Below are 25,051 nucleotides of genomic sequence, written 5' to 3' on the forward strand. Positions count from 1 at the left end.
GAATTCTGTTCTTTAATTCAGGTGATCATAATTACTAGATTCACTAACAAGTTTTTCTTTTTATGTCAAAATCTCCTGATAACTTTTTTTCCCCAGCTGATCCTTAAAACACTTAGGACTTCCTTAACCCCCCCATGTTTCTTCATCACAGTCCACATCATCCCTGGTGCAACCATTTCCACAGGCAAATTACTGTTACAGTAACCTTTGGGGATTTTTATTTTCATTACTGATTTCTTGGAGGGTTGAGCACGTGTTTTGCAGGAAACAGACAGATGGTTTCTGGTACATTTCTATGCGTGAAATAAGTTATCAGAGAAAAACTTAGCAGATTCAGCTAGAATGCTAAAGTGTATGTTTCCATTAATGCTGGTGCCCCTTACTCTGTCCTTCAAAATCTGTTCTACAGACTTAACACTAATGGTTTGTATATTCAGTTTCCTTTTGTTAGTCAGAATTTCCAAACCACAGTTCATTCCTGTAGTTCTTTCTGAAACACTTTGTGTTTCCTGCATAATTTTTTCAGGTCTTGATGGGAGAATTGAGCACAGAAGTTGTAGACTTCTCTGTGTATGAGTAGTACTATTTCTCTATTCCCTGTATATGTTCATATTCATCCTCTTTACTAATCAAGGAGCTGCATTTCTAGGTCTTACTATCTTGCATTTGGCTGATACTCATATCTCAGGATGCCTTAATGACTCTGTAGATGTGGTTTATACTTGATAGGATTTCTTTTTCTCCAGACTGAGATTGACCGGTAAAAATAAGGTTAAGTGACAACCTTGACACGTCATTAAGCTCATAATAATTCTTTGCTCTACTATTTGCACATAGTTAGCAACTTTCAGTATTCAAAATAGAATTAGGGGTATTGCTTTCCAGTAAATGAAATAGACTTTAGGCTCAGTGATTCCTGGATGAACTTCAGTACTATGCCCTTTATTTTCTTTCAGAAATATAGATACAAAGCTAACCTTAAAATTTCTCTCCTCTGCTTTCTGTGAAAACTTGAGCTTTTCTACAGAGAGTCACTGCGTAGTACAAAAAAAAAAAAAAAAACAAAGGCAGAAAAAAAAATATACCAGAAATGTTATTACATTACATTCAATGGAACATACAAATCCTAAAAGGCAGGAAAATTTGGAATGAGAGTTACAGAAAAATATACCTCAAAATGTCCAGTTTCCTTACAATGTCACAAAGTGTACTGGAAACCAAAACTCTTTAGTTACCTCATCCAATCTCACACATATATGGAAACTGTTGTAACAAGCCAGAATAGCATTACTGCTTTTGGACTTCTTGTCAAAAATGGCCTCCAGTTTTGGGTGCCCAGGCTGAAACAGGTGATACATTTGAATATAAAAACCCATACCATTTTTATTGTAGGGTGAATCTTAATTTGGAAAGCCAATACTGTAAAGCAGCATTGGCACATGGGCCTCTTTCCATACACTTAAATACGTACTTTTAAGAGAGTGTATTTTTAAAAGATGAAGCTGTTTACTTTGGGCAAATCACATATCCATTTTGCTCATATACTTGAGCAATAGCAGAATCTATGTATTTCTGTGTGTTGTGAAAAAATAGATTTCTGAAAAGCAAACAGCTGGAAGTTTGGTGTCAAGAGTTTTTTTTGCGTAGAATTTAACATAAGTTTGAGGCACAAAACCTTGGCAGAGTGATTTTACACACCCTTAAAACGTTGTTTCAGTTTCACCTGTCATTAACTAAAAGCTCTTCGTGCAACAGGAATTTTGAAAAACCCTGCTTTTTTTTTTTTTTTTGTAACAGGTGTTTATAATGTTCAGCTTGGTTTATCCCAGTTACAATATCATAAACAGCAACAATGGTAATGATAAAATGGAAAGACAGCCTTAACCAGAACTGCAGTTCGTACAGCCCTGTAGCTGGTTCTTTTTTGTTTAGGAAAAATGGGAAATTAATTCTTGTATTGCACATGTTCAGATTTCAGGTTTCAGCCAACACTTCTTTTGGTTGCACTTTAAGCAGTAATTATAGCTCCGCAGGGAATATCTTGGAGCTGTTTAAGCTGTTGTTCTAGTGAAGAGTAAAATAAAAAATATGCCACATGCAAGGATGCATGTTGAATTGTTCCATTGATGTATCCTGATAATTATTGTGTTAATGCATGGATGCTTGTGGTTATTCAAAAAAGGGGTTTTTTTATGCACACATTGAAATGTTTTCGTGCTTTGGTAGTTTAAAGGTATCATGTCCTCTGAGCTAGTAGAATACATTTTCCTTCTTTTTGTCATGTTTAATTATTTTGTCTTTCTAAGAAGCTGGTTCTAAGTAGCCAAAGAGCTTAACTTTATTAGTAACAACTGGCCTTTTCAACAATATAATTGTTGCTTCTGTAAGCAGTGACAGATTTTTGTGTTGAATATGTATTGTGTGTATGCCTGTTCCAGCAGTAGGAAGTAATTTCTTGACTTCATAGTTTTCCTGAGAGTAAAACCATGACTACTATTATAAACACACAGGACTCAATTTTTAGACATTCCCTCAAACATGCATCTTCATTTATGTACAGCTGTTAGCTTTATTACTAATTGCTTCATATATATATAATTGATGCACATTTTTAATGATGCTCAAATGTGATTTTTTCTAAGAGTATGGATACCTCAATAGAATTAATAGCCTCAGAAATTTCTCCTTTTGTTCATGAGTTTTTGCTTTTAATACCCAAGGAGGCTGTTTTAGTAATAAATAATCTGTTTGGCTGTCTTCTGATAGCACTTCAGAATTGCTGGGTTGGACTCTAATGTTATCTGTTTTGGAGATGCCTGCTTTCAAGTGAGAGTGTTGTGCAGTCTACAGAAGAGTCTTCAAAGGGTTGCGTGCCTGACTATTTTACATTCCTAGATTAGAGGTTAAGTGAACTGGTAAAACTCAGCAGGAGCTGGGAGACGCTGCTTCTCAAAAGCAGAATGCTGCCAGTCAGCAGACTGGCAGCACTGCAACTCGATACAGGGCAGTAGCATCCATCTCCCGGGAAGCTCTGAGATCAATGAAACTGGCAGCAAAAGGATGCCGCCTCTCACATGTGCGTCTGTTAGGGTGCTGTGATCCTTGGTGCCTGGCCCTACAGTGGTTGTGGAGTGCTGCACACTCAAAATCATGCCTGCATAGTAGGGTTTTTTTAGGTCTCCAGAGTACTCTGTTCCACACATTCAGTTATTTCCTCTTCAGAAATTAGCTTTTAAGGTCTTTTTTCAGCTTCCACATCAGGATGAGTTTCACTTCCTGACAGTATTTTTTCTTCTTGGAAGCATGAAGTAATTTTAGAACAGTATAGGGGAGAATAGAGGAAATTAAACATTTAGGTTCTTGGTGTGGATAGTGTCCCTCCTTCTCTCTCCATTTTAAATTTTCATTATTTGCTTTCTGCTCATGGGTGTGTGGTTTTGCCTTTCCTGCTGCTTTACATTTTTTCCCTCTGCCTTAGTAAATTTGCCCACTTCTGTAGAGACAACAACTTGCCCCATAGGCAGAGAGGGTTAGTGGTGCACTTGATTCCTGGGCATGAAATCATTAGGACTCACAGGCTGAATTACGGCATCTTGACTTGTAAACAGTGGATGAATGTTCACCCTAGACTTTGTAAAATAATGTGAATAAATCTTACTTCACTGTCTCAAAATACAACTCATAAATGGAAACTGTTTTTATCAGATGTAAGTGTGCTGGAAGCAAGTTGAAAGTATGTGGAGCCGCTGGTTGTCCTTAGATGAATGCGTGAAGACCTCTACCTTATAATGGTTCCTGGATGTACTGCTTGAGCATTCACTCATAAAGATGTGGCTTATTTGTATGCACACACATATACACAAGCACACACACTTGGAGCGGGGGATGTTCTTTTCGTAATGTTAGGAAATTCTGCAGATGTCATTACGAACATGTTCATGCTGGCTCAGGTTCTTGGCAGACTAACCTTTCTGTGCTATTGAACTGAGGAAAAAAGAAAAAGAGCTTTCATATCACTTACCCTAGTTGCAACTTGCTGACCAAGGAAAAGGAGGAAGTAGCAAAAAATAAATGGGAATGCCCCCACATTCTTGTGCTGTGCTTTTACAGGTGCAGTTTCTGCCTTGAGGCCTTTTTGTCAATGACCTGAGACCATTTCGTTCAAAATCAGCTGTCTGTTGAGCACACTGGCTTTGCCCAGAAAATGTGCTAGGAAATTGGACTGTGACTAGGTTGATAGCAGGTCTTAGCTGTCAGTGAAAGACTTTATCTTTTCCATAATGGAGCACTTGATTATTTTTGCAATTGATTTATGCAATTTAAGAAAGTAGACAAAACAAATGGAGAACATTTCATAATGGTCTGAAATGTGCGCTGACAACCACAAGTGCAGTTACGGACACCTTGCAGAGTTTGTAAGAACGAGTCCATAGCTATCATTGCAAATGGAAGATCAGAAACAGCACTGAACCTAGAGGGAGAGGTAATGCATTTTTAACATCATAGGACAAGCGCTGAACGTACTTTGTGGCACACCATTCCACCCTGGTCTGTGCCTCTGCTGTAGTTCACTAATTCTTTTAAATTTTACTCAAGTTGTACCCATATGGTTTGTAAATACACCTTTGCATTTGATTAATAAATTACACATGGCTTCTTCAACAGCTCAAGGATTGACTTTTCATCTTGACACCCTTGGGCATCTGGCAGATGACAGATGATAGATTTAGACAAACAGTAAAAGCTACAGAGTGGCTTGCATGTGTGTTTATCTTAACTTTGTAACACAGTCCAAATGTTATTTAACCGTATGTATTTAAAGGAGACCGATTGGGAATGGCATTCACATACAGTAGGACAGCTGATGCTGTTGCTCTAATTACTTGTTTGGTATAGTTGCTTGTAAGTTTATAATTTCCTGAGCATGACAGGGTCTATTGAATTAAAACAGAGTGTTTGGAAACAGGGAGAAAGAGGAAATCAAATGGTAGTTTAACAATAGGCAGTAAATGTAAACCAGGACTTACTTACTTGACACATTGTTTTAGTCAGGTTGAAATTAGTTTGGAGGTTTGCTTATTCCATTTATTTTTTTTAAGGCTGCCATTTGCTTTGCCAAAAAGCTTCTAGGAGCAAGATCTTCAGCATGTTTTCCAGACTGAAGGTAATGCAGTTGTTTTCTGTGAAATGCTGAGTTGTTAAATGTGCAGTGTTGCAGTGTGTTAGGGGAAAGGAGATTCTTTCTCTGTATATTAGAAAATACTGTTTTCCATTAGTCAGTACACCTGGTACTTATGTTTTTATTGCAGTAACAGAGATGTTGATACTTCACATATTTTCAAGAGACATTAGTTTTGAAGAAATATTTGTTACCAGTGTTTAGAAAAAACAGCATGGAAGGGAATAGTTGGGTGCAAACGGCTGTTATTTTTAAAGCCCTGTTATTATCATTAAAATATGAATCGGTGTTTATTATATTTAAATACTATGTTGCAGAATTTGTAACATTGATTGGCATGTTTTCATCATGACTACATTTTGTGCCCAAAAGTGGATTCGCATATCTGTTTTTGCAGCTCATTTTTCATTATTATTTCAGCAGCATAAGTATGCATATAAAGGAATATAGACACAGTATATCTGCAGAGAAGCTAATAATTCAAGGGTTGCCCCTGCAAAATTTACAAAAACTACAGTCCTACCCTGCTGCGAAAGCGTTTTCATTGCATGAGTGGAACAAATCATCTTATTCTACTGTGTATAGACAAACCCAGCTGATGATGACAACAGAAAAAGACAGATGGACTGTTACTGATGGGATATTTTCCTGTATGCATATGATTTTGAGAGTTTTTTGTTGTTTTTTTTTTACAAAACTGTTTTTAAAAACTGGAAGATGGACTTTTAGATAAAATATTAATAGTTAGATTCCATTTTCCTCCTCCTTGGATCTCTGGTTTGATTATTCTGAATTCTTGTTTCTTCTCCTGTGGCTGGATTGGTAAATTATTCCAAATTTCCCATGGGGTATCAGTTTGGACAAATGTAGTAATATAATACGCTTTTGAGAAACACATATGAGGAAGAAAAATGTAAAATTCTCCAGATAGCAGGTACCTGTGAAAATTCATCAAAAAGAGGTTTCAGTGGAATATTTTGACATGTTCTGGATGTTGAAGTGTGTCTCTATGATACACTTTTTTCTGTGTATTCTGCCTGCCTAACACAGTTGGGGTATCAGTGTATGTATAGGAAAGAGAAGAGACAATGTAGGACAGGAATCTGTACATGACTCTCAAACAGATGTCAGAATTGATAGACAAGCCAAAAATGACCATTGAGGAGACAGCTGATGAAAGCAAATAGTAGAACCCTGCTGGGAAACATGATCTAACTGAAAGAGATGATAGGATGAAGCCAAACCAAAACCGGTAAAAGTCAAACAGGAGCACATCAGAAAGTAGTGAATCAGCATATCTTTTGAGTGATCCTCCATCCCATTCCCCACAACATAGGAGAGGGCTCTAATTTCTGTCTCCCTTACGTGCTGAGATAATAAATCAGTGAATAGGCATGAAATAGTCTTTCCATTTACCCTTCCATTAATCTCTCTCATCATATGTTTTCGGAATGATGGGTAAGAAGTAAAGTTCTTCAAAGGGACATAACCGGATGATAGAATGAAAGAAAATTGGTTCATAGACCAGTTCCAGCTCCATGAAATTGCAAAACCCATCCAAAACCACTGGCTTTGGGAAGCTCCGAATCAGACCCTGCTGGCTAAGAAAAGCAGGCAGGACAAGAACCCCAGACAGAAAGGGGGGTTTGATTTGGTGAGAGTTCGTAAAGTGGGGAAGGAGACTTTTAACGCTTCATATAGGTTGTCTTTAAAACAAAAAGAAATGTTACTATTTTGCATCTTTTTGTTCGTGTAGTAGCTAAGATCAACTAAAGGAAGTAAAAGAAGTTCAAATATTTATACTTCCCAGCTGGTCAGACTGATTTTCTCTGGAGAATGTGGATATCATAATACATTTAACTTGGCACCCTGGGATTTTTTTTCTCTGCTTGAAATGTTTTTTTAATGAAAAGTTGCATTTTGAGGACATAACCTTATATGAACACTAGCTGGGAGAATCTGATATTTAACTTACTGTGCTGAAGAGAAGAGTCTCTCCAGGTAGTATGCTTTTATAAAGTTCACAAAATGAAATTCATCGGTGTTTGAAAATGCAAGCCTGGGTTCTGAACTGTGAAGGGTTTTTTGTCTTATATTGGTGTACGTGCAGTTATGCTCAGCTCAAAAAGCCCTAGTGAAACCCCTCTGAGCATCTGGATTAAATGAATCTTTGTATTGCTAACTGTTTAGGTTGACCTGGTAGATGTCCAGCAGCTGTCTTTATATTTTATGTGGTACACAGTTGCAGTCTGTTTAGAAAAAAAAACCACAAACACACAAACCCCCCCCATACCCAAGCAATTAATTCATGGGCAGAAAGTGGTGTATTATGTATTGTAACGTTAATTTATCATACATACATGATGAGTTGCAAGCAAATGAGGTATAAATGAGACTCTTTGTTAACATAATTACAACTGAGAGGGACGTCCCATGCTTGGAGAGGATGTCATGTCAGAAACAGTGGCACAATTTGGTTTAATCTAAGTTAAATTTAGCTCTTTGGTGAACCTTTTTGTCTGAACAGTGCTTCCTGTAATATGCTTCCAGATAAAGAGTGCTGCTAATTAATGCAGATCCTATAGTTGCATGAATCTTAATTTCATTCACCGGCATGAAATATGTAAATATAAATAAGGAAAAGTCCAATTACCTGTATGTCAGTAACTCTTAATTCCTGTATATCAGTAATACAGGTAACTGATCATTTTCAGTTTTCATATCAATGCCTGTTTCAGAGTACTAGAACCACCAAAAATGTTTTGATTCATTTGGACACTATATATAAACTTCGGTGCATTAAGAAAAAGTCAAGGTGAGATTACCTATTTTAAGTCCTCATTTGAAATTATTAATATGCTGAAGTAACTTTCCCAGCTAGAATATGTTTAAAATGTCATGTTGAACTAATGCTTTAGTGCTTCATTAGGATAGATTTATAAGAATCTATTCTTTTTGTCCATTTTTGTTTATATATTATGTTGTGCATATAGCATTCATAATGGACAAGATGGGTTGGACTAAATGATCTGGATCCCTTTCCACCAGGTATCCTCTGATTCTGTGATTGTCAGTGTCTGTGAAACAATAATGTTCCGGTTCACAGTGTATAATGTTACCCAGACTACACTTAGTGCCACAAGGCAACCCAAGGAGAGACAGCTGAGAGCACCTTAATAAATAAAAGGTGTAATGCATTACAAAGAGATTTAATATCAAGTATGATATTTCTTTTCCTTTTCCCACCCAGTATGATACTTTAATACTTCTGAGTCTTCAACATCTCTTTCTTGGTATGGCTGGATAGCATAGATGCAGAGCAACAAACAGACACTGTCTTAAAGCTGTTTCTAAAGCTGTGTTCATACCACTCATTTTCTGAATTTTTCTGATGTCTGGGTCTTAACTCTTCTAAATGCTGTTTTCATTTCAGGTTCTTCATAGTGAGCTAGTTTCTTTTGTTCTCTTTCTCTCATCAGATGTCATTTTTGGGGAAAAGACCTGTTTGTTAAGCAGATGAAGAGGAAAAGAATTATTAATCAAATCTTTTGTGCTGTTTCCATACAGGGGCGAAGAGGCTTAGGTTCAGTCTTCGTTTGGGCATCTGGAAATGGTGGAAGAAGTCGTGACCACTGTTCCTGTGATGGCTACACCAACAGCATCTATACTATCTCTATAAGCAGTACAGCTGAAAGTGGGAAGAAGCCATGGTATCTGGAAGAATGTGCATCCACACTAGCTACAACATACAGCAGTGGAGAATCCTACGACAGGAAAATTGTATGATTTAATTTTTTTTTTTTTTTAATTTATATGAGTTTGTGTTGCATATGACTTTGGGGAAAGGGAGAGGAAGACAACTCATTTATACTAATTAATGAATTGCTTCAGGAAAAGATCATATGTGGGCAAGTTCATTAAGCCCCAGTGTGTTACTCAGTTGGGACCAGCATACTGCTCTTTGAAACAAGCATGGGTACCTCTGCATGTTGCAGCCTAACGCAATGCAGGTACACCATATTTGTAGCAGGTTTTTCCACTCACCTCGTTGCTGCTAGTTCTGAGTGATGCTTTCAAAGATCCTATTGCCACTGCCACCGAAACAGATTTCTTTCATTACAGATATCTTGTAGCCCATCAGTAGGCCTGAGAATATAGTCTCCTCTTGTTTTTAACCCATTTATCAATGTTTTTCATATTTTACATACATGGTATTATCAGTTTTCCTATGTACCTCTATATTTTTTTCAGATTTATTTTGATCCAGCATCATTCCTCTCTTACATTCAAAGATAGTCCATTATCACTCGGATTGCTGCCTAGCTGATGTATTGTAACCAAGATTGAGCTCAGAACTTACCTTTCCTGTATTATTCCTCATCTCATTACAAAACAGCCAGCATCCATTTTCCATTACCTTCTCATCTTCTCTGGAAGCTAACAAATTGTTACAATTCTGACACCACTAGTATCTGTTTGCTATATCTGCTTTTTCAAATTAAGTGAATTCAATGTATTTTCCAATATTCGGTATTACTGCTTTTAAACTTTTGAACCCTTTTACTAGGTTTAATCAGGTTTGTAATATTGTCCTCTTCCCTGTTTATTTATTCTAGTGTATAACTTACAGATCATATGTTCTTCCTGATCAGAAATTTAGGGGTTTTTTTTTCCCTAGATGTTTCTGTAAACACACATCTAACTTCACTTTCATTCTGGTTCTTAGAAGATACCTCTCTTGGCAATGGTGAGGAGTTAAAAATTCTTGCAGCTCTGTTTTTTTAATACTGTCTGCCTTGTCTTCAGGATTCTGGGATTCTGGCCATTCCTTCTTGAGTTCATCCCTATTTTCAGAAGATCTAATTTTTGTTTTAAACTTGTTCTGAGGTACTTCTCCATTCCAGTAATTTTTCTGTTCTTAACTTGCTTCTCCTGACTGAAAGCTTATCTCTCTTCTTGGCGTGTTTCTTGTTCTCCCTGATAAATAATAATAAAGAAAATAAATTACTGTGTCTCCCAGCAGTCCTCACTTCTGTGATTAAATCCTCTCTACTGTCCTTTAAAAGACTTTTGCTAACTTCATGTTTAAGTGAGGCTAATACAATATAAGGTGAGCAGACATGATTGTTGTTCGCCAGCCTGGCCTCTTGCTTAGGTAAGTAAGTCTGTGGGTCTCCCTGAGTCCTTCAAATCCAGCAGTTGCTGTCAACTCAACAATAATTTTCGTAAAGACAATCAGTCTTGTTTAGAAAGCTTCCAGTGACAGAAAATCCACTTAAATTTAGGGCAAGTGATTTTCATTACCCATTGCTTTAAAAAAACTTCTTGTTTTCTATCTGAGCTCCTCTAGCTTCAATTTCTAGGCATTTGGTTGTGTCACAGATTTTACTGCTAGTATGAAAAGCACTCTAGTTGTCTAATGTCTTTCACTCTAGCCATGTAGCCTGAACAGTTAATCCCTTTTGATGGATGAAGGTAAACTGCTTCTATCATTCTGTAAAAGGCGTGTTTTCTTCCATTTTATGAGCTTGGAGTACCCAAACTGCACACACTAGGCAGTAGCAGTGTCAGTGCCAAATGCACAAGAAAATGTGTATCCTTGAGTGCCAACTCAGTTACCCCTTCTTTATACATTAAGCCTGAGTCTTGCCAGCTTTACAGCCATGTAATGTGTTCAGCATGGTATGATGTCCAGTCCGCTCTTAGAGCTGTTGCTTCTCTGTTTCAGAATTAGTGGCCCAAGGGCAGATACAAAGACAGTTATGGGCTCTTTATTGAATCATTTACCACCTGGTCTACTGGTTTAGTACTCTATCCAGGCCAGCCCTCATCATCACTTCTTCTTTTTCCAAAGTTTCTCTAAGTACAGCATTCAAGGTTCTTGTGTTTTCTTCCAGGTCTTTGATAAAAGCTTTAAGTCATACTAAGGCCAAGAACCAAATTTTATAAGGCCCAATTAGAGGCTCATGTTTCATCTGTGCTATAAGCACATACATAATTTCTCTGCTTCTAAGTATGTGTCTGATTTCTTATATATGCTTAGCTTTTGAGACCTCATAATTATTCAATTTTAAACCTATATATTGTCATGTAAACTTTTAATCTTTTAAATAATTTTATTTAATGTTCAGTATCACATTACGTGTCTTGTAGAATCCTAATTATACTACTTTCAAACAAAGTGGTGGCCAGAAAAATAATTTGCAGTACTTTGGCAAGCTCTTTTCCAGCAGCTTATGTTATCCACCAATAAATATAATACTAGTTAATTAATGTATTCATAGTTAGTTTAAATCTTGTATAAATTCTTTTACACTAGATAAAAGCTTGGGAAATTGATGAAATTATTAGGACAATGGTGCTTACCCTTGCAAAATATTGACACTGCATGGGTTTTCTTTCAGTCTTCTGGAACTTCTCCAGTGTTCAAAGACTAGCTAAAATCAACAGTACAGTCTGACATGTTCCCTTTCCAGCTCTTGTAAAAGCCTTTGGTGCTTCCAAACTTTCTGATTTAAGCTTGCTATTTAAAATAGCTATAAATAAAAGGATGATTTATCATCTTTCTGTGCTCTGAATTTTTTTTCCAAAAAGGAACATTCAGTGAAATAACCATTTACTGTACACTGTTATTAACTATTCTATTATTTCTGCACAAGTAGAACAATATTGCTTTGGGATTATTTTGCTTCTGATATACTTCAAAATAAAACATCTTTATACCTTATTCTTGTAAGTTTCAACATTTCATCTTTGTCCTTCCTTACCACCTTTGTGCACCTTCTATCTTCTAATTTTTATTCCTTGCTATCCACTTTGTCTTTTCTTCACTTTTATTTATTTATTGTTAGCTAGTTAGTTACTGCTTCTTTCACCTGTCAATACTTTTTTTTGTTGATCAGCATATCCTTGCTCACTTTTACAAAAATCTATTAAAATACCTGTATGCTTCTCAGTCTTTATTTGTAGTTTTCTAGTTAGCTGATTTAACCTTTGTGCATCCCTCTGGCTTTTTGATAGCTGTAGTTTTCTTCATGATTGTCTTTTTGTCTTCCATTCTTTTCAATTAACATAGACATTCTGCTTTTATGGAATACAGAATTACTATTTCAATATATAGGTATTGGTGTAGGTATTTCTATACTACAGTATTGCAGATTCTCATGTGCTACTGAAGTTTGTTCCGAGTTACATGACAAAAAGTAATAGCGACTTAATTTGATTTTGATTGTTTATTTCTTACATGTCACTCCTTTATGACTTAAACTAGCATCAAAAACACGTGAAGATGATCTCACCTTTATTGTTAGAGACCTCCTTCTGAAACATTTTTTTGTTTTACTGAAGTATAGTACCTATCACTTCCAGAATTTGTGCACTGTGCTAATACGTAGAGTTTTTTACTTTACTGTAAGATTTTTGAAAGGTATACTTTACAAAGCAGAGATTAATTATTATATATAGCATAAACATATATTATCTCATAATTAGGGAAATAATGAAGAGATCTTACATAAACATTATTAAAAAAAAAATGCCTCTTTAAAGACATTCTCAATGTCTCCATTGGAGATCTCACACAGGCTACTGGAGAAAAGTAAAAATAAATTTTAATTGAAATCCATCAATTTTGTAAGCTGTGAGTGCTTTTACTAATCAGATCCGACATTCTTTTGGGAGCAGTTCAGTTGCATATGCCAATTTCGGATTATTCCTACACAGTGTATCATTTTGCACAGCAAATGGTAAAAACGTAAGTGTACTAAGGAGCCATGGGAAGTAACCCAAATCTGTTGATCCTTCGTTTACCACAATTTAATTTACCCTTGACTACTTCTGTGCAAAACAACTTTGATGTTATCTGTGTGATAAGATGCACTGATCTCAAATGCTTGAATAGCAGACCATAAATATTCTCTCCAAGACTATTTTTCCTGCATTTCAGTTATCAGTTGATTTCTGAAACACACACCCTACCTGAGGGTGTTTTGCTATTTGGTATTTAAAGCAAGGCAAGCATGTTTCCCCTCCAGACACCTTCAGTGACAAAGCGAAACACTGTGCAGTAGATGCAGTCAGTAGCTTTCTGTGTTGTGTTTAAACCAGTTAACTCTCATAATGGGTAACAACTACATGCTTCTGTTATGGTGCAGCCCAGTGCGAAATTACATGAAATTGTGAGGTCAGTTCAAACTGAATATTAAGCAGTCCTTCAATATGCACACATATGGAAGCAGGGACTTTGCTGTCACCTTTGTGACCGTCTTGCTTATAGTCTGATTTTGAAAGCAATGATAGTATCACTGTTGTCTTCTCCAACTTGTATACTAAAATATATTCCAACTGAAGAACTATCAAACCTCATTTGGCTTGGAAAGAAATCTTGTTTGAACCAAGAACCGAACTAAAGACAACTGAAAATTTGGAGGACAAAGTTTTTCAACTGCTGTAAAATGCTACAAGAATCTAGAATAAAGATGTGTATTTATTTTCATTATTGTACCACACATCCTTTTCATTGCATCGTATCTCACATTTTTGTTTAGACTGCTGCCTCTTTTGAGTCAGATTTTCTTCATATTTTTTTCACAAAAAGCTTAGAGCTTGTGATAAGTTTGAAGGGAAAAATAATAATAGAATAAAAATAGAAAGATTATTATTAAATTTAAAATCTCCAAATTCTATTATGCATATAAATATATATTCAATATACAAATTAGCTGTGAAGAGCTCAAATTCATGCTGTAACATGAAAAAAAGAAACAATATTTGATCAAGGCTTATGGTGATTTGGTTTATTGGAGTGAGACTCCTGTATTCAGAATAGGAAGCAAAAATACTACTGCAATAAGTGAGGAAGATGTGACGTGGTGTGGGATTTACAATCAAAATCAAATGAACTCATTCTTACTTTTTCTCATGTATTTTTAAAAGGTTTTCTAGTCTGGAGGTTTTTTTCAGTCTTGTACAATGATAGCATAAGAACATAATTTCTACACAAGTCTTTTCCATATTGAGCTTTTTTATATACTGACTTTGAGCAAAACTAAATGGAAGCAAATTCTGACCTGAAATAACTTGAGCTAACAGTTACAGTTAAGCACACAATGATCATCTTGCATGAGTTCCTTCTTGCTTCAAGTGTGCTTGACTTCATGCTTTACCAAATCTTATTGTAGTACTGTTAGCACATTATTGGAAACAGAGTTTCCAACCTTTTGGATGTATTGTCATGCCCAAAATGTGCAGATGCAGCTGGGTGTATGCCTTTTGTATAGACTCTTTGAGAAAAGGGTTAGGTTTACTTTTAGGTGCTTGTAAGAGCAGCTGCAAAGTGCCAGCATAGGTGTAGGTGTAGAAGCTCACACTCTGGGACAAGGGCAAATAATAGGTAAAGACCTTAGAGATATACTTAACAGAGGTTATCTCTCAGAACACAGTGAGTGCAGAAGTGCTGGCTACTATACAGTTGTTAAGGTATTTTTTTCTATTATTCTCTTCTCTGCTATTTTGAATACTGTAGGACAATGCTGGAAGATAGCTTCCTCAACTGCAGACCATGCAGCTAGGGCAGATTAAACACAACCTGATACAGTTATCAGTAGGGGCCTTTCATTTATTGGACATGTTGCACAAATGCATCACTTTTCCTTTCAATTCCTTTTTCAAATTATTTCTTAAAGCACTAAGGAATCTACATATGAAAGTCGCTCACAAACATAATTTATGAACCTATTACATGACTTAACCTTCAGAAAATAACTTAATGTTCCACCTATTTCGTTTTATAAAAAATGCCAGTTCATCTCCTGAGTTCCTTCTCTTCTGAGATATGCTTCTGCCTTGCCAACTAGGTTCTACTCTAAGCAGAACCTAAAACAAAACCAGAAAAACCCCAACATGTCTTGCCAGTTCTTAAAACACAAAAAAAACCCTGTTCTTGTTCAGAAACGTTCAGTGTATTAAGATACACAGAACCTGGCACCTTCAATTTTGAGTAGATTCAGATACACAAAAGATATGAGAAGGAACAGTAGATTTTCATTAAACCCATATCACTTCTAGGGGCACAGTTTTATAGAAATCAACATATCTTGAAGAACTGTACCAGAAGGTAAATAATGGTTCAGTAAGTTCAGAGAGCTCATGTCACTGAATATGAAATAGCGAGAAATGCAGAGGCTTGGGAATGAACAGTGAGTGCCAAGGGAAATCTTTTTTTTTTACCTTAGCCATTAACCTCCCGATCAGTGAAACTATGGAAAGATTGGTTATGCAGCCTTAATAATGACTGTACAGAAATGGCATCTCCTTAACTCTTCAGAGCAAGTTACTTCTATAAAACTATCGCAGTGCTCTAGAGTTTTTTCTTTAATAAGTACATGGACTTTCTGAAAGCTGTTGGACTTCTGCATATGGCAGGTATTACATTGTGGTGATACATTTCATTTTTCTCTGCCTTTCATCAGGGTGTTTGTCCTAGGTTGCTGATTTCATGTTGGCTAAACTAGGCCAGTACCAGAAACACTGTCATTGTCTTCAATCAAATCTAGTTGATTCAAAAGATTTAGAAGTGAATATAATTCATCTCCCTAGAAATATGGCATGGACTTCTCTTGGGCAGTCTGCTTAACATTTTCATAGCTCAGCAATTGTTGCAAAGGTATTTGAAGCATACAAATGTGTGGTACTCAACAAAAGATGCAAAAATTTCTGCTTCTCCCCACTCTATCAGAATGACAGCTAATATACTCTAATGAGAGCTTCGTGATGCTGTCAGATACCACATCCTTTTATTGTAATTAATGATGTTGCCCTCATGTGGTTCAGGAGTTTGGGGAACATTTTAATTCTTCAAGCTTGCTCGCCTAGTGGTGGTCCTGTACCCTTTTTTTACCTTAGGGTGGATGCAACTCTTCTCTGACAGTGAATCCATAGGGCTGAAAAAATAACTCAGATCTTGGAGGTAACTTAAACATCTCAGCCTCTGTCAGTAACTTGGCTTTGAATAGCTCAAATGGGATTTCCACGTAGGAAGCTTTCCCTACACAACTTCTGTGGAAATATTTGCTGAGTGAAGGAGAGAGATAAGGATCTGTAGTTCAAACTGCTGCCGCAACATCCGCTTTGAATGTGAGAGATGTTGCAAAATAAAGAGCTGTCGTGGTTTGTTGTGCTTAATATCTGTAGCTACAGGACAATAAAACACTCTGGAAGCATGTTATTCCAGAGGATGAGAGATACAGATAGCACAATTCAGTGTGCTTTTCACTGTATTGAGAGAGGCTGTCTCTTAAGAAAAAGCTGCTGTTGAGGGCAGTTCTCCCTGCCTGAGCTCCCATAGGCTTTGCTAACCTGTGGTCCTCTGAGGAAAGTGCCTGCTGTACCACTTTTTTACAAGGGATAGGGTGCCAGGCTACAAAAGAGACAAGCATGTGTTAGTCCCTTTTCCTGCCCTTTCTTTTTCCTGATCTTCCTTTTACTCCTTGCCACAGTGCTGGCCAGTGTTTTTACAAATGGGATACCTGAATCTTGTACCTATTAGGGTGCTTGTCATCCTGTAGTCTTTGGACATGTTAATCCCACCTGCAAAATCACTACTTGCATTTGCACATACAGGCTGTATGTCATGTTAGGACAGTTCCTGCTGCAGTTTCACTGCTTAGCATTATCAGGTCGTTTATGGGATTTGCACACATAAAGGTTTTTCCAACACTTTTCATTGTTTAAATTAATACAGTCATTAGGAAAGAAGAAATTACATGAACATTTTGTTTATGGGGTTCAACTTTTAGCTGGTGAAAGATAAATTATTTAACAAGGTGTGCATTTATGAAAGATATTAAATAATAGGGGGAAAAAAAGTTTCTTTCTGGACTTCGTTATTCAAGAAATCTGACTTCTGGGAAATTCACTAATTTAAGGATATGGCATTATAAATACCTTTATCCCTCTTCAAATTTCTTAAAACCTCCGTTTTGTTTCGCTTGCTCACTAACTTGCATTCAGTAATAATTTCCTGGTGCTGTTAGCTCCTTCACTATTAGAAGTCTTCTGTGTTAGCTTGTGTATGCTTATATGTCATGAGCACTTTAAGCAGCCTTATACACATTATGTATACATACACTACTGAGTATGGCAAATGCAAATGTATGAAACATAACCCTTCTGAATGCAATTGCTTGCATTCTGCCCAGAGAGGATGTGGCTGTTTCTTCAGGTTGTATTTTCCATATCCTCCAGTTTCAAATCTAGACAGACATTTTTACATGCCCTGTGCTTTTTTGTGATTTTTTGATCCTCTGATCTCTCCTTTTCCCATCTTTCTGCATACCTGTGTTGCAAATGAAGTATTAGTGAATTAGAGGAAATGGAGACATAGTAATTCTGGTTGCTTAGGTAGGAAGCTGTGTGAGCAAGTTCCTTGCCTCCCAGGCAGATGTCTTGTTGTGAATGAGTCTCAGGGATTAGCTGAAATGCTGAGAATAACGTTTGGCGTCACAAGTCATTCACTCTGGCACCTTCGTGGAGTTTTCCGTGCGGTGGACTGCTACTGCTGTCTGCTAGGAACTTTTCTCAAGTCTGCATGGGTTTTGCTTGAACTTCTGTTAGGTAGTAGTGTCTTCCTATCTCTCCTACCTTGCTCTTGCTAGCAACTACTTCTTTTGGAAGAAGATCATAGGTTAGAATCTCTTTAGATTGCCTGAAAGAAGCAGAATTTAGAATAAACACATTTTTTTGTGTGTGATATACTGTCTTACAGAAAGAGGCTGCCTAAAATTCATTATGATATCCTAATGCTAAGTAAAAGACTCTGTCTCTAGTTGGTAGTGCACGTTACAGTTTATATATCCACTTTAGATTACATACAAAAATATGTGGCCTAAGTAATATGTAACAATTTAGATCTGCAAATAAGTAATTAGCTGGTAATGTCTAGGTCAAATTTGTGATTACATCAGGACTTTCCAATGGATTGTTGCTTAATTTCATGTGAATAGGAAGGCATGAAGGAAGGATTAAACACAGTACTTAGCATGAGCCCAGTGGTATTCTATTCTGTCACATAGTTCCAGTGTGACTTCAGGCAACCTGATTAACCCCTGCATACCTCTCCTATAGTCTCTGGGCATAGCCAGTCTGTACATAGGGAGTTCCGTAAGATGGAGTTCATTCTTGTTTGTGAAGCACTTTGAGATTCTTAGATGGAAAGTATTCTATAAATGCAGTAGAAGGGCAGAGTTCTAACTGTGCTGTTTTAAAACCCTCTGCATGTTTTTCTAATTTACAAGTCTTTATCATGCCATGAGAAGAATGGAGACTAACTTATGTTTTCAGTGCAACAAAGGAACTTGTGAAGTTCTCCAAGTTCACAAGTGACTTCAGGCTCAGAGTATAATGTCATGTGTTCAGACAACTTTTTTTTTTTGACTTTCCTTGCAATAAAAGAAGGAAATATGGTCCATGTACATGCAGCTCATTCGAGCAAATGAAACCTGTTCTGATTTCTAAAGCTGTGTTTTAAATTTCGCACATTCAATTTCTTCCAGATCACCACAGACCTGAGGCAGCGTTGCACAGACAGCCATACTGGAACCTCAGCCTCTGCACCTATGGCTGCGGGCATCATTGCACTGGCACTGGAAGCAAAGTAAGATCCAAGTTATACTCTGAAAAAAAAAGTAAAGCATACAAAAAGAACTTTCACACTCATCCAGTGCCTTTATCCAGGGATCTCAAGGTGTTTCAGAAACTCTGTTGTAATAATTCACAGTACCCTTCCAAGGACAGGAAGGATCCGTGTGCTTATTTCGTCTGCAGAAAGCTGACACCATGGAAATGACAACAGAGTATGCAGTGCTGAAATGACTTGAAACCATGTTGAACACAGGTAGTTTCCACTAAATGATGTACAGCATCCTCACGATGTCTTACAGTACCCTCACAGTGCTGCCCAGATCCACTGTACTCTGCAGGCTACTGTAGGTCACCTCTTGCATTCATCAGGCTCTTCTTAGTGGTGTCCATTCTTCAGTGTTGAAAAAAGTTTTGGGGTGGTGTTAGGCTATCATGAACAAAAATGAACATAGTATGAAATACAGAAATTCTCAACTTCTGAATGCTGACACAAGTCTGTTTTTTCAATGGGTTTAGTTCCTCAGCTGTAAAAACTGCATAGCGTGGCTCCATAGTCAGTTTACCTCAGAAAAATTTCCGTCTTACACTTGTTCTCTCAACTGCAGGATTTTGTTCCTTGTCTAATAAGTATCTTTAATGTGCTTCATGGAGCAGCAGAAATACTGGCAATTTATTGGGTAAATATGTATTTCAAAACTTTTTGCATTATTTTGTGCTGTATTAGATAATATTTGCAGGTCTGAGGTGGAATGCTCCACCACAAGTCCTGCTTGAAATCAAATGTTTCTGTGTGGTAGGACACCAATTCTGTTAAATTCTGAAGAAAACCAGTTTCCTCTGGGGACTTCCAGTTCCTTTGAAGGAAGTAAAAAATTTTCACACAATAGCAATTTCAAATTATATATAATTTATAACAGTAGAATTATTTTTACGCTTTCATGTGCCTTTTTTTTTCATGTGCAAGAAACCATGGGCCAGTTTTCAACACATAATACCTTTTTGATGTTGAGTTATAGTCGTAAGAGTTAGTAATTGAAGAGCTAACATAATCTTAAATAGTGTAGTAGTTGTATCATTATAATTAATCTTCTTAATGCAATCACTTGAAACAAAGGTATTTTAGGTATTTTTAAAAGTTAATATAATGCTATTATTTATATATATATTTTAATTTGTTTTAAAATCCTTAAATCATTCTAAACATCCTGCACATGCAGATAAAATTGTATGTGCATAAATTTAATTCTGCTGAAAGTTTTTCTAATTATTTCTTAATGAATGGAGTTTGCTTGGTAACTTATTGTTTCTGTTCTATATGATATTTTGCATGCATTTTCTAACAGATTATTATTGTAGTTGAAACCTTCAAAGAATTGCAGCACAAAATACCTACAACCAAGTTATTGCTGACTGTGACAAAATACACAGAAGCTTACACTTTACAAAAGCTTTTATCTTTGTGAACTTTGGTGACTATACCAATACGAAATCCTCGTTAGTGCTATGGACTAGTTTGGAGTTAGGGTTTTTTTTCCAAACTAATAGTTGCTATGATAGGAACAAAGACAAGACTGCATTAATGTTTCACATATGGTGATAGAGACAAAACGCACCAGCGACTAAAGACCCTAGTCACTTCCTTGGTTTTGTAGTACTTTGTTGGGTGGTGCTAACAAGAGATTTTGGGTGAAAAAATATCGATTTTATCTTCTTTCAGATTCTGTTCAATTTGCATATATGGAGGGATCTTCCTCATTTCCAAATGTTGTCCTGTGTTTTGATAGCTCCAAATGACATATTAATATCGTATATCTGGTTTTATTAATTTGTAGATGTTCTTTAACTTTTCTATCTGAAGAGTACTTACAGCCAACCTTCTGAGCACAGCTGTGAAAGAAAAAACAAAAAAAAAAGAGCAAATTAGAGAAATATTTATTTCCAGCTTTCCCATTATGTTTTTCCCATTAATTAATCTAGTCCTAGGGTTGGAGAAACTGTTGGTCTTGTGAACTTATAGATTATGAAGTAAGGCCTTAGTATTACAAGGCAATCATATCATAATATATTAATAGAATTATAGATTGGTTTGTGTTGGAAGGGACCTTACAGATCATGTACTACCTGCCGTGGCATGGGGCACCTTCCACTAGAACAGTATCGGGGATAGAGCAGCCACAATTCTCTCGGCAACCTATTCCATTCCCTCACCACCCTCATAGTAAAGAATTTTCTCCTAATGTCTAATCTAAATCTACCCTTTTTCAATTTAAAACCATTCCCCCTTGTCCTGTCACTACATGCCCTTTTAAAAAGTCCCTCTCCAGATTTCTTGTAGGCCCCATTTAGGTACTTGAAGGCTGCTCTAAGGTCTTCTTGGAGCCTTCTCTCAGCCTGTCTTCACAGAAGAGTTGCTTCAGCCCTTTGATATATTTGTGGCCTCCTCTGGACTTGCTCTAGCAGGTCCACATCCTTCTTACATTGTTGCCCTCAGAGCTAGACGCAGCAATGCAGGTGCTGTCATAAGAGCAGAGGGGCAGGATCACCTCCTTTGACCTGATGGTCATGCTTCTTTTGATGCAGCCCAGCATACAGTTGGTTTTCTGGGCTGCAAGCTCACACTGAAGCTGGCTTGTGTTGAGCTTCTCATCAGCCAACACCCCAAGTCCTTCTCCTCAGGGCTGCTCTTTATCATTTGCTGTCCAGCCTGTATCTGTGCTTGGGAAATTCAATTTTAGTGTCTTGGATTTGTTTGTACAGAATCTATTCAGATTATTTTAATCCATTTCTAAATGGTTATTCTTATTTATTTGTCCGGTTTGAAAATTCAGGTTATATTTTTCACCTGTGATACCTGCCAACTTATGTGATCCTAAATAATGCTGGGAATTTTAAGTATACAAAAAAAACTTTTGAAGCCGTGTTAAGTATTTTATTCAATACTTCTAAAATATATGGCATGAAATGGACACGATAGTGTGGCTTAGCATTAGGACTTATTGGAACTCGTTTGCATTCAGAGTTTGTCTTTATGCAGACACTTCCCTAGATGCCATCCATATTAGTGCCTGTGCTAATAGCACTGTTGATAGGAAAATTTTTAAAAAAGGTTAGTTGGAAAGGGGTTTTGCAGAACTATTTATGATTATCATATAGCAAGCTGTTTAAAAATTGGAACACTTAGTCCTGAACTCTTCTTGAATATGTCTGTAATAATGTATAGTTTTATTCCACTTTGTGCTGCAAAACACAACAAACTATACTGTGGGAGGCTTTTGGGTTTATGGGGTTGATTTTCCCTAGTAGCCAAGTTCTGTTCCTGGGAAACATCAGGAGGTGAGCAGAGCACTAGTCTGGCCTGGATATGAGTCATAACAGCCAAGAGGTTGCTTTAACTCATACACAAAGGTACATTAAATCAATGGAAAATGAGCAAGGCGGATTTCCACTCTGACCTGCCACTTTCTTGCTTTGATAAGCCCCATATGGTGGGATTGGCAGGTAGCTGATGGAAGACCTCTTAACTAACTTAATAAACCCTAATTTGAACACTCCACTTGGTTTTCAGCTGGGATCTGCTCCTGAAATCCTAGTTAGGCATTGTGGTCTACTAAATACTGCAATTTGAAATAATGTGAACACATCTTTTTTTTATTTTCTATCCAGCGTTTGAGTATCAAGTGGCATGTTCTCCTTCAGGGATCAAAGACTTCTAACTGAGTTTCAGACTGCTTGTTTGGAATCCCTGAGGACTAAATGTAGATATGCAACAGCTATCACACAAAGGATATCTCTTAATCGTCATATTCCATGGTTTTCTTACGGTATTCAGGTAGTTAATTGATATATCTGATGATTCCTGGTATATCTAGGATCCTGTTCAGGCTTTGTGAATAAATGCTTGTGTATTGCGCTTCTTAGTCATTACATGATGTTGAATTCTGGTAATTGTAAACCAGCAATTATGGATATGAAGTGTAATCCATTTAGTCAGACAAAGCAACAATGTTCTTACTAAAAGTGAGCTACTTGTATTGCATAGTACCATCTACTGTTGATATGAGAAATACTTTTTCTCATTGATGAAAGGTCTGAATTTGGAAATTGGGTGAATCAGGGACAGGAGAGCCACTATGCTCACATTTGTTCCAGGGGGTATTGTGCCATGCTCCTTTGGAGAAGCCAAATCTGAAAAAAAAAAAAAAAAGAAAAAGAAATCTTACGTTGCTGATGGAAGAATACATTGTACATCCCCAAATTAACTGCATGCTTCACTGTCTGTAAGCCAATGCATATTTTCCAACCTATGGTAATGGCAGTTACATGAGTAAGAAGTACCACCTGAAATGGAAATATTAATCTACTATATTTCTACTGTGTGGTATACTCAGTGGTACAGCTTTGGAGAGTCTGTTTTCTTCTGTGATTCCTTTTATGTGAGCTGTATACTTCATTTGTCTTTGGTTACATGAAACCAAGCCTAGAACAAGGTAGTTCTGGGAAGAGATAAAGAAATTCAGTTAATTCTGATACCAGCAATCCAGTCAGAAATGTGAGAATGCACCACATTCTTGTAAAAGGCAGTGCAACCAAGAACAGTCACTGAGATGAACGGAAAATTGCAAGGGGTCAAGAGTGTCAAAGGAAAATACTTCGGATTTCTGAAAACTGATTAGATAACTTGCAATATTTCCCATAGTGATTGGTTGTCTTACAGAAAGGAGGAGAGTAATAATGTACTGTCTAGCAAGGGGCAGTTTTGGATACAGAGAACTAATTCTGTGTTTTCAAAGTTATGAGGCTTTTACTGGTTCATAAGTATAGTCAGGGGCTAAAGGTGATGAGACAGTCAAGGCAACTGTGGAAATGCTGTCAGGTGACCTCTGTATGCAGGCTTCCAGTGTAAGAGGAGATACTGTCATTTGAGTCAATCAGCTTTAGTTAGATCTTTGCTTCATTGATTGGCTGCCTGTTATAAAAGGGAATGCTAGAGCATGTGAGTTGGAAATCTTTTTGTGAATCTTTGGATTTTTAGAGTAGTTTTAAAATAATGCTCTTAATTGTGAAGTATTTGAAAAACATAAATACATGCTTAAGTTAGAACCTGTTTTTTCTTTTGAGTTTTAACCACCTGTGCCATTTATGCAATTCCAGTTATTATATTGACATTGACTTGGAAATATCTTCCTGAATTCAGGTTGCCCCATATTTTCCCTTTTAAGGTCCTGGTTTCAGTTCCATGTAAATTTGCTGAAGAAAAATTGTTCAGTCTGAAATTTTCCATGTAACTGGCTTTAAAAATGTTTTAAGAAAATTGTGTTCAGACATTTCTTAAACTGAGTCTGGGTTAAGAAAAAAGAAAAAAAGATGTGTTTGATTGTGATAATTTCTAACTTTTTCATGGAGTTTTACTGTGTCTGCACTATGGAGCAACAGCTAAAAACAGAACAAGTGGATAACCGTTGTTCTGGTGCCAGGGCAGTGCCTTTTACTTTTATAAGCTTCTCAAAAATCTCAGTTGGCATGTGCCCAGTTGAGAGTTAAGAGTTTGGCAGCTCTATCCCCTATAGCTTTTTGGTTCTCCAAATGCTCCCCAGCCTCAGGTTTTAGAAGCTGTTTGGGGTTGTCTCTGAAGTTGTTCTTAGTGGTGCTGCTGGCTTTTCACTTTGAGAGCAGGGAGCTTATCTGCTTTTCCCAGTCTGTTTTTGCAGCAAGAGGAAAATGAGGAAGGTGGAAAAGGAGCAAGTTCACTGGATTGCAGTCTTTAAGATTCATTGCAGTACAGTGTCAAAGCTAAACTATATTAAAAGTGATCAGTATCATCAGACTTGGCAGCTAGGTCAAATCAACAGCCTGGGTACTATGCTAATCAAAACAGCCTGCATTAACTAACCTAATATAATGTAATGACTCCCCACATGCACAGTTGTAGTTGGTTCTGAAACTGAGAACTGGCCTAAGGTTTTTGCTGCTGCTGCTTCCATGCTGGTGTCCATCAGCTGACTGTGCACACTGTCTTTTGGGTGGTGCCATTTCATTCTTCCTCTGGACAAAGTCTGTAGGATCTAGAGTCTACCACTATTATGTGCACCTTGAATTTGGCACAGGTACACCAGAAATCCATTGTTGGTTGATCTATGTCTGCTTATCCTGCAGTTCATCTAAAGGAATATATCAGCCATGTCGTATCACAACTTGTCTGTATTCTGTCCTAAAAAACAATATGTAAATAATGCA

General features: G+C 36.9%; 1 protein-coding gene across 4 annotated transcripts in view; it reads left to right on the forward strand.

Moving 5' to 3' along the window:
• PCSK5 (proprotein convertase subtilisin/kexin type 5) overlaps positions 1 to 25,051 on the forward strand; it is a 268,581-nt gene that overhangs the window by 122,012 nt on the left and 121,518 nt on the right. For all 4 annotated transcript variants that reach the window (XM_057432936.1, XM_057432938.1, XM_057432939.1 and 1 more), the window contains exons 8-9: positions 8,747 to 8,959; positions 18,730 to 18,830. In XM_057432936.1, the coding sequence (XP_057288919.1) occupies positions 8,747 to 8,959; positions 18,730 to 18,830 (314 nt within the window). The remainder of the gene's footprint in view (positions 1 to 8,746; positions 8,960 to 18,729; positions 18,831 to 25,051) is intronic.

This window comes from Pezoporus wallicus, unplaced genomic scaffold (assembly GCF_028554395.1).
Source record: "Pezoporus wallicus isolate ANWC-B61680 ecotype Strahan unplaced genomic scaffold, APGP_CSIRO_Pwel_v1 contig_2910, whole genome shotgun sequence".
NCBI lineage: Eukaryota > Metazoa > Chordata > Aves > Psittaciformes > Psittacidae > Pezoporus > Pezoporus wallicus.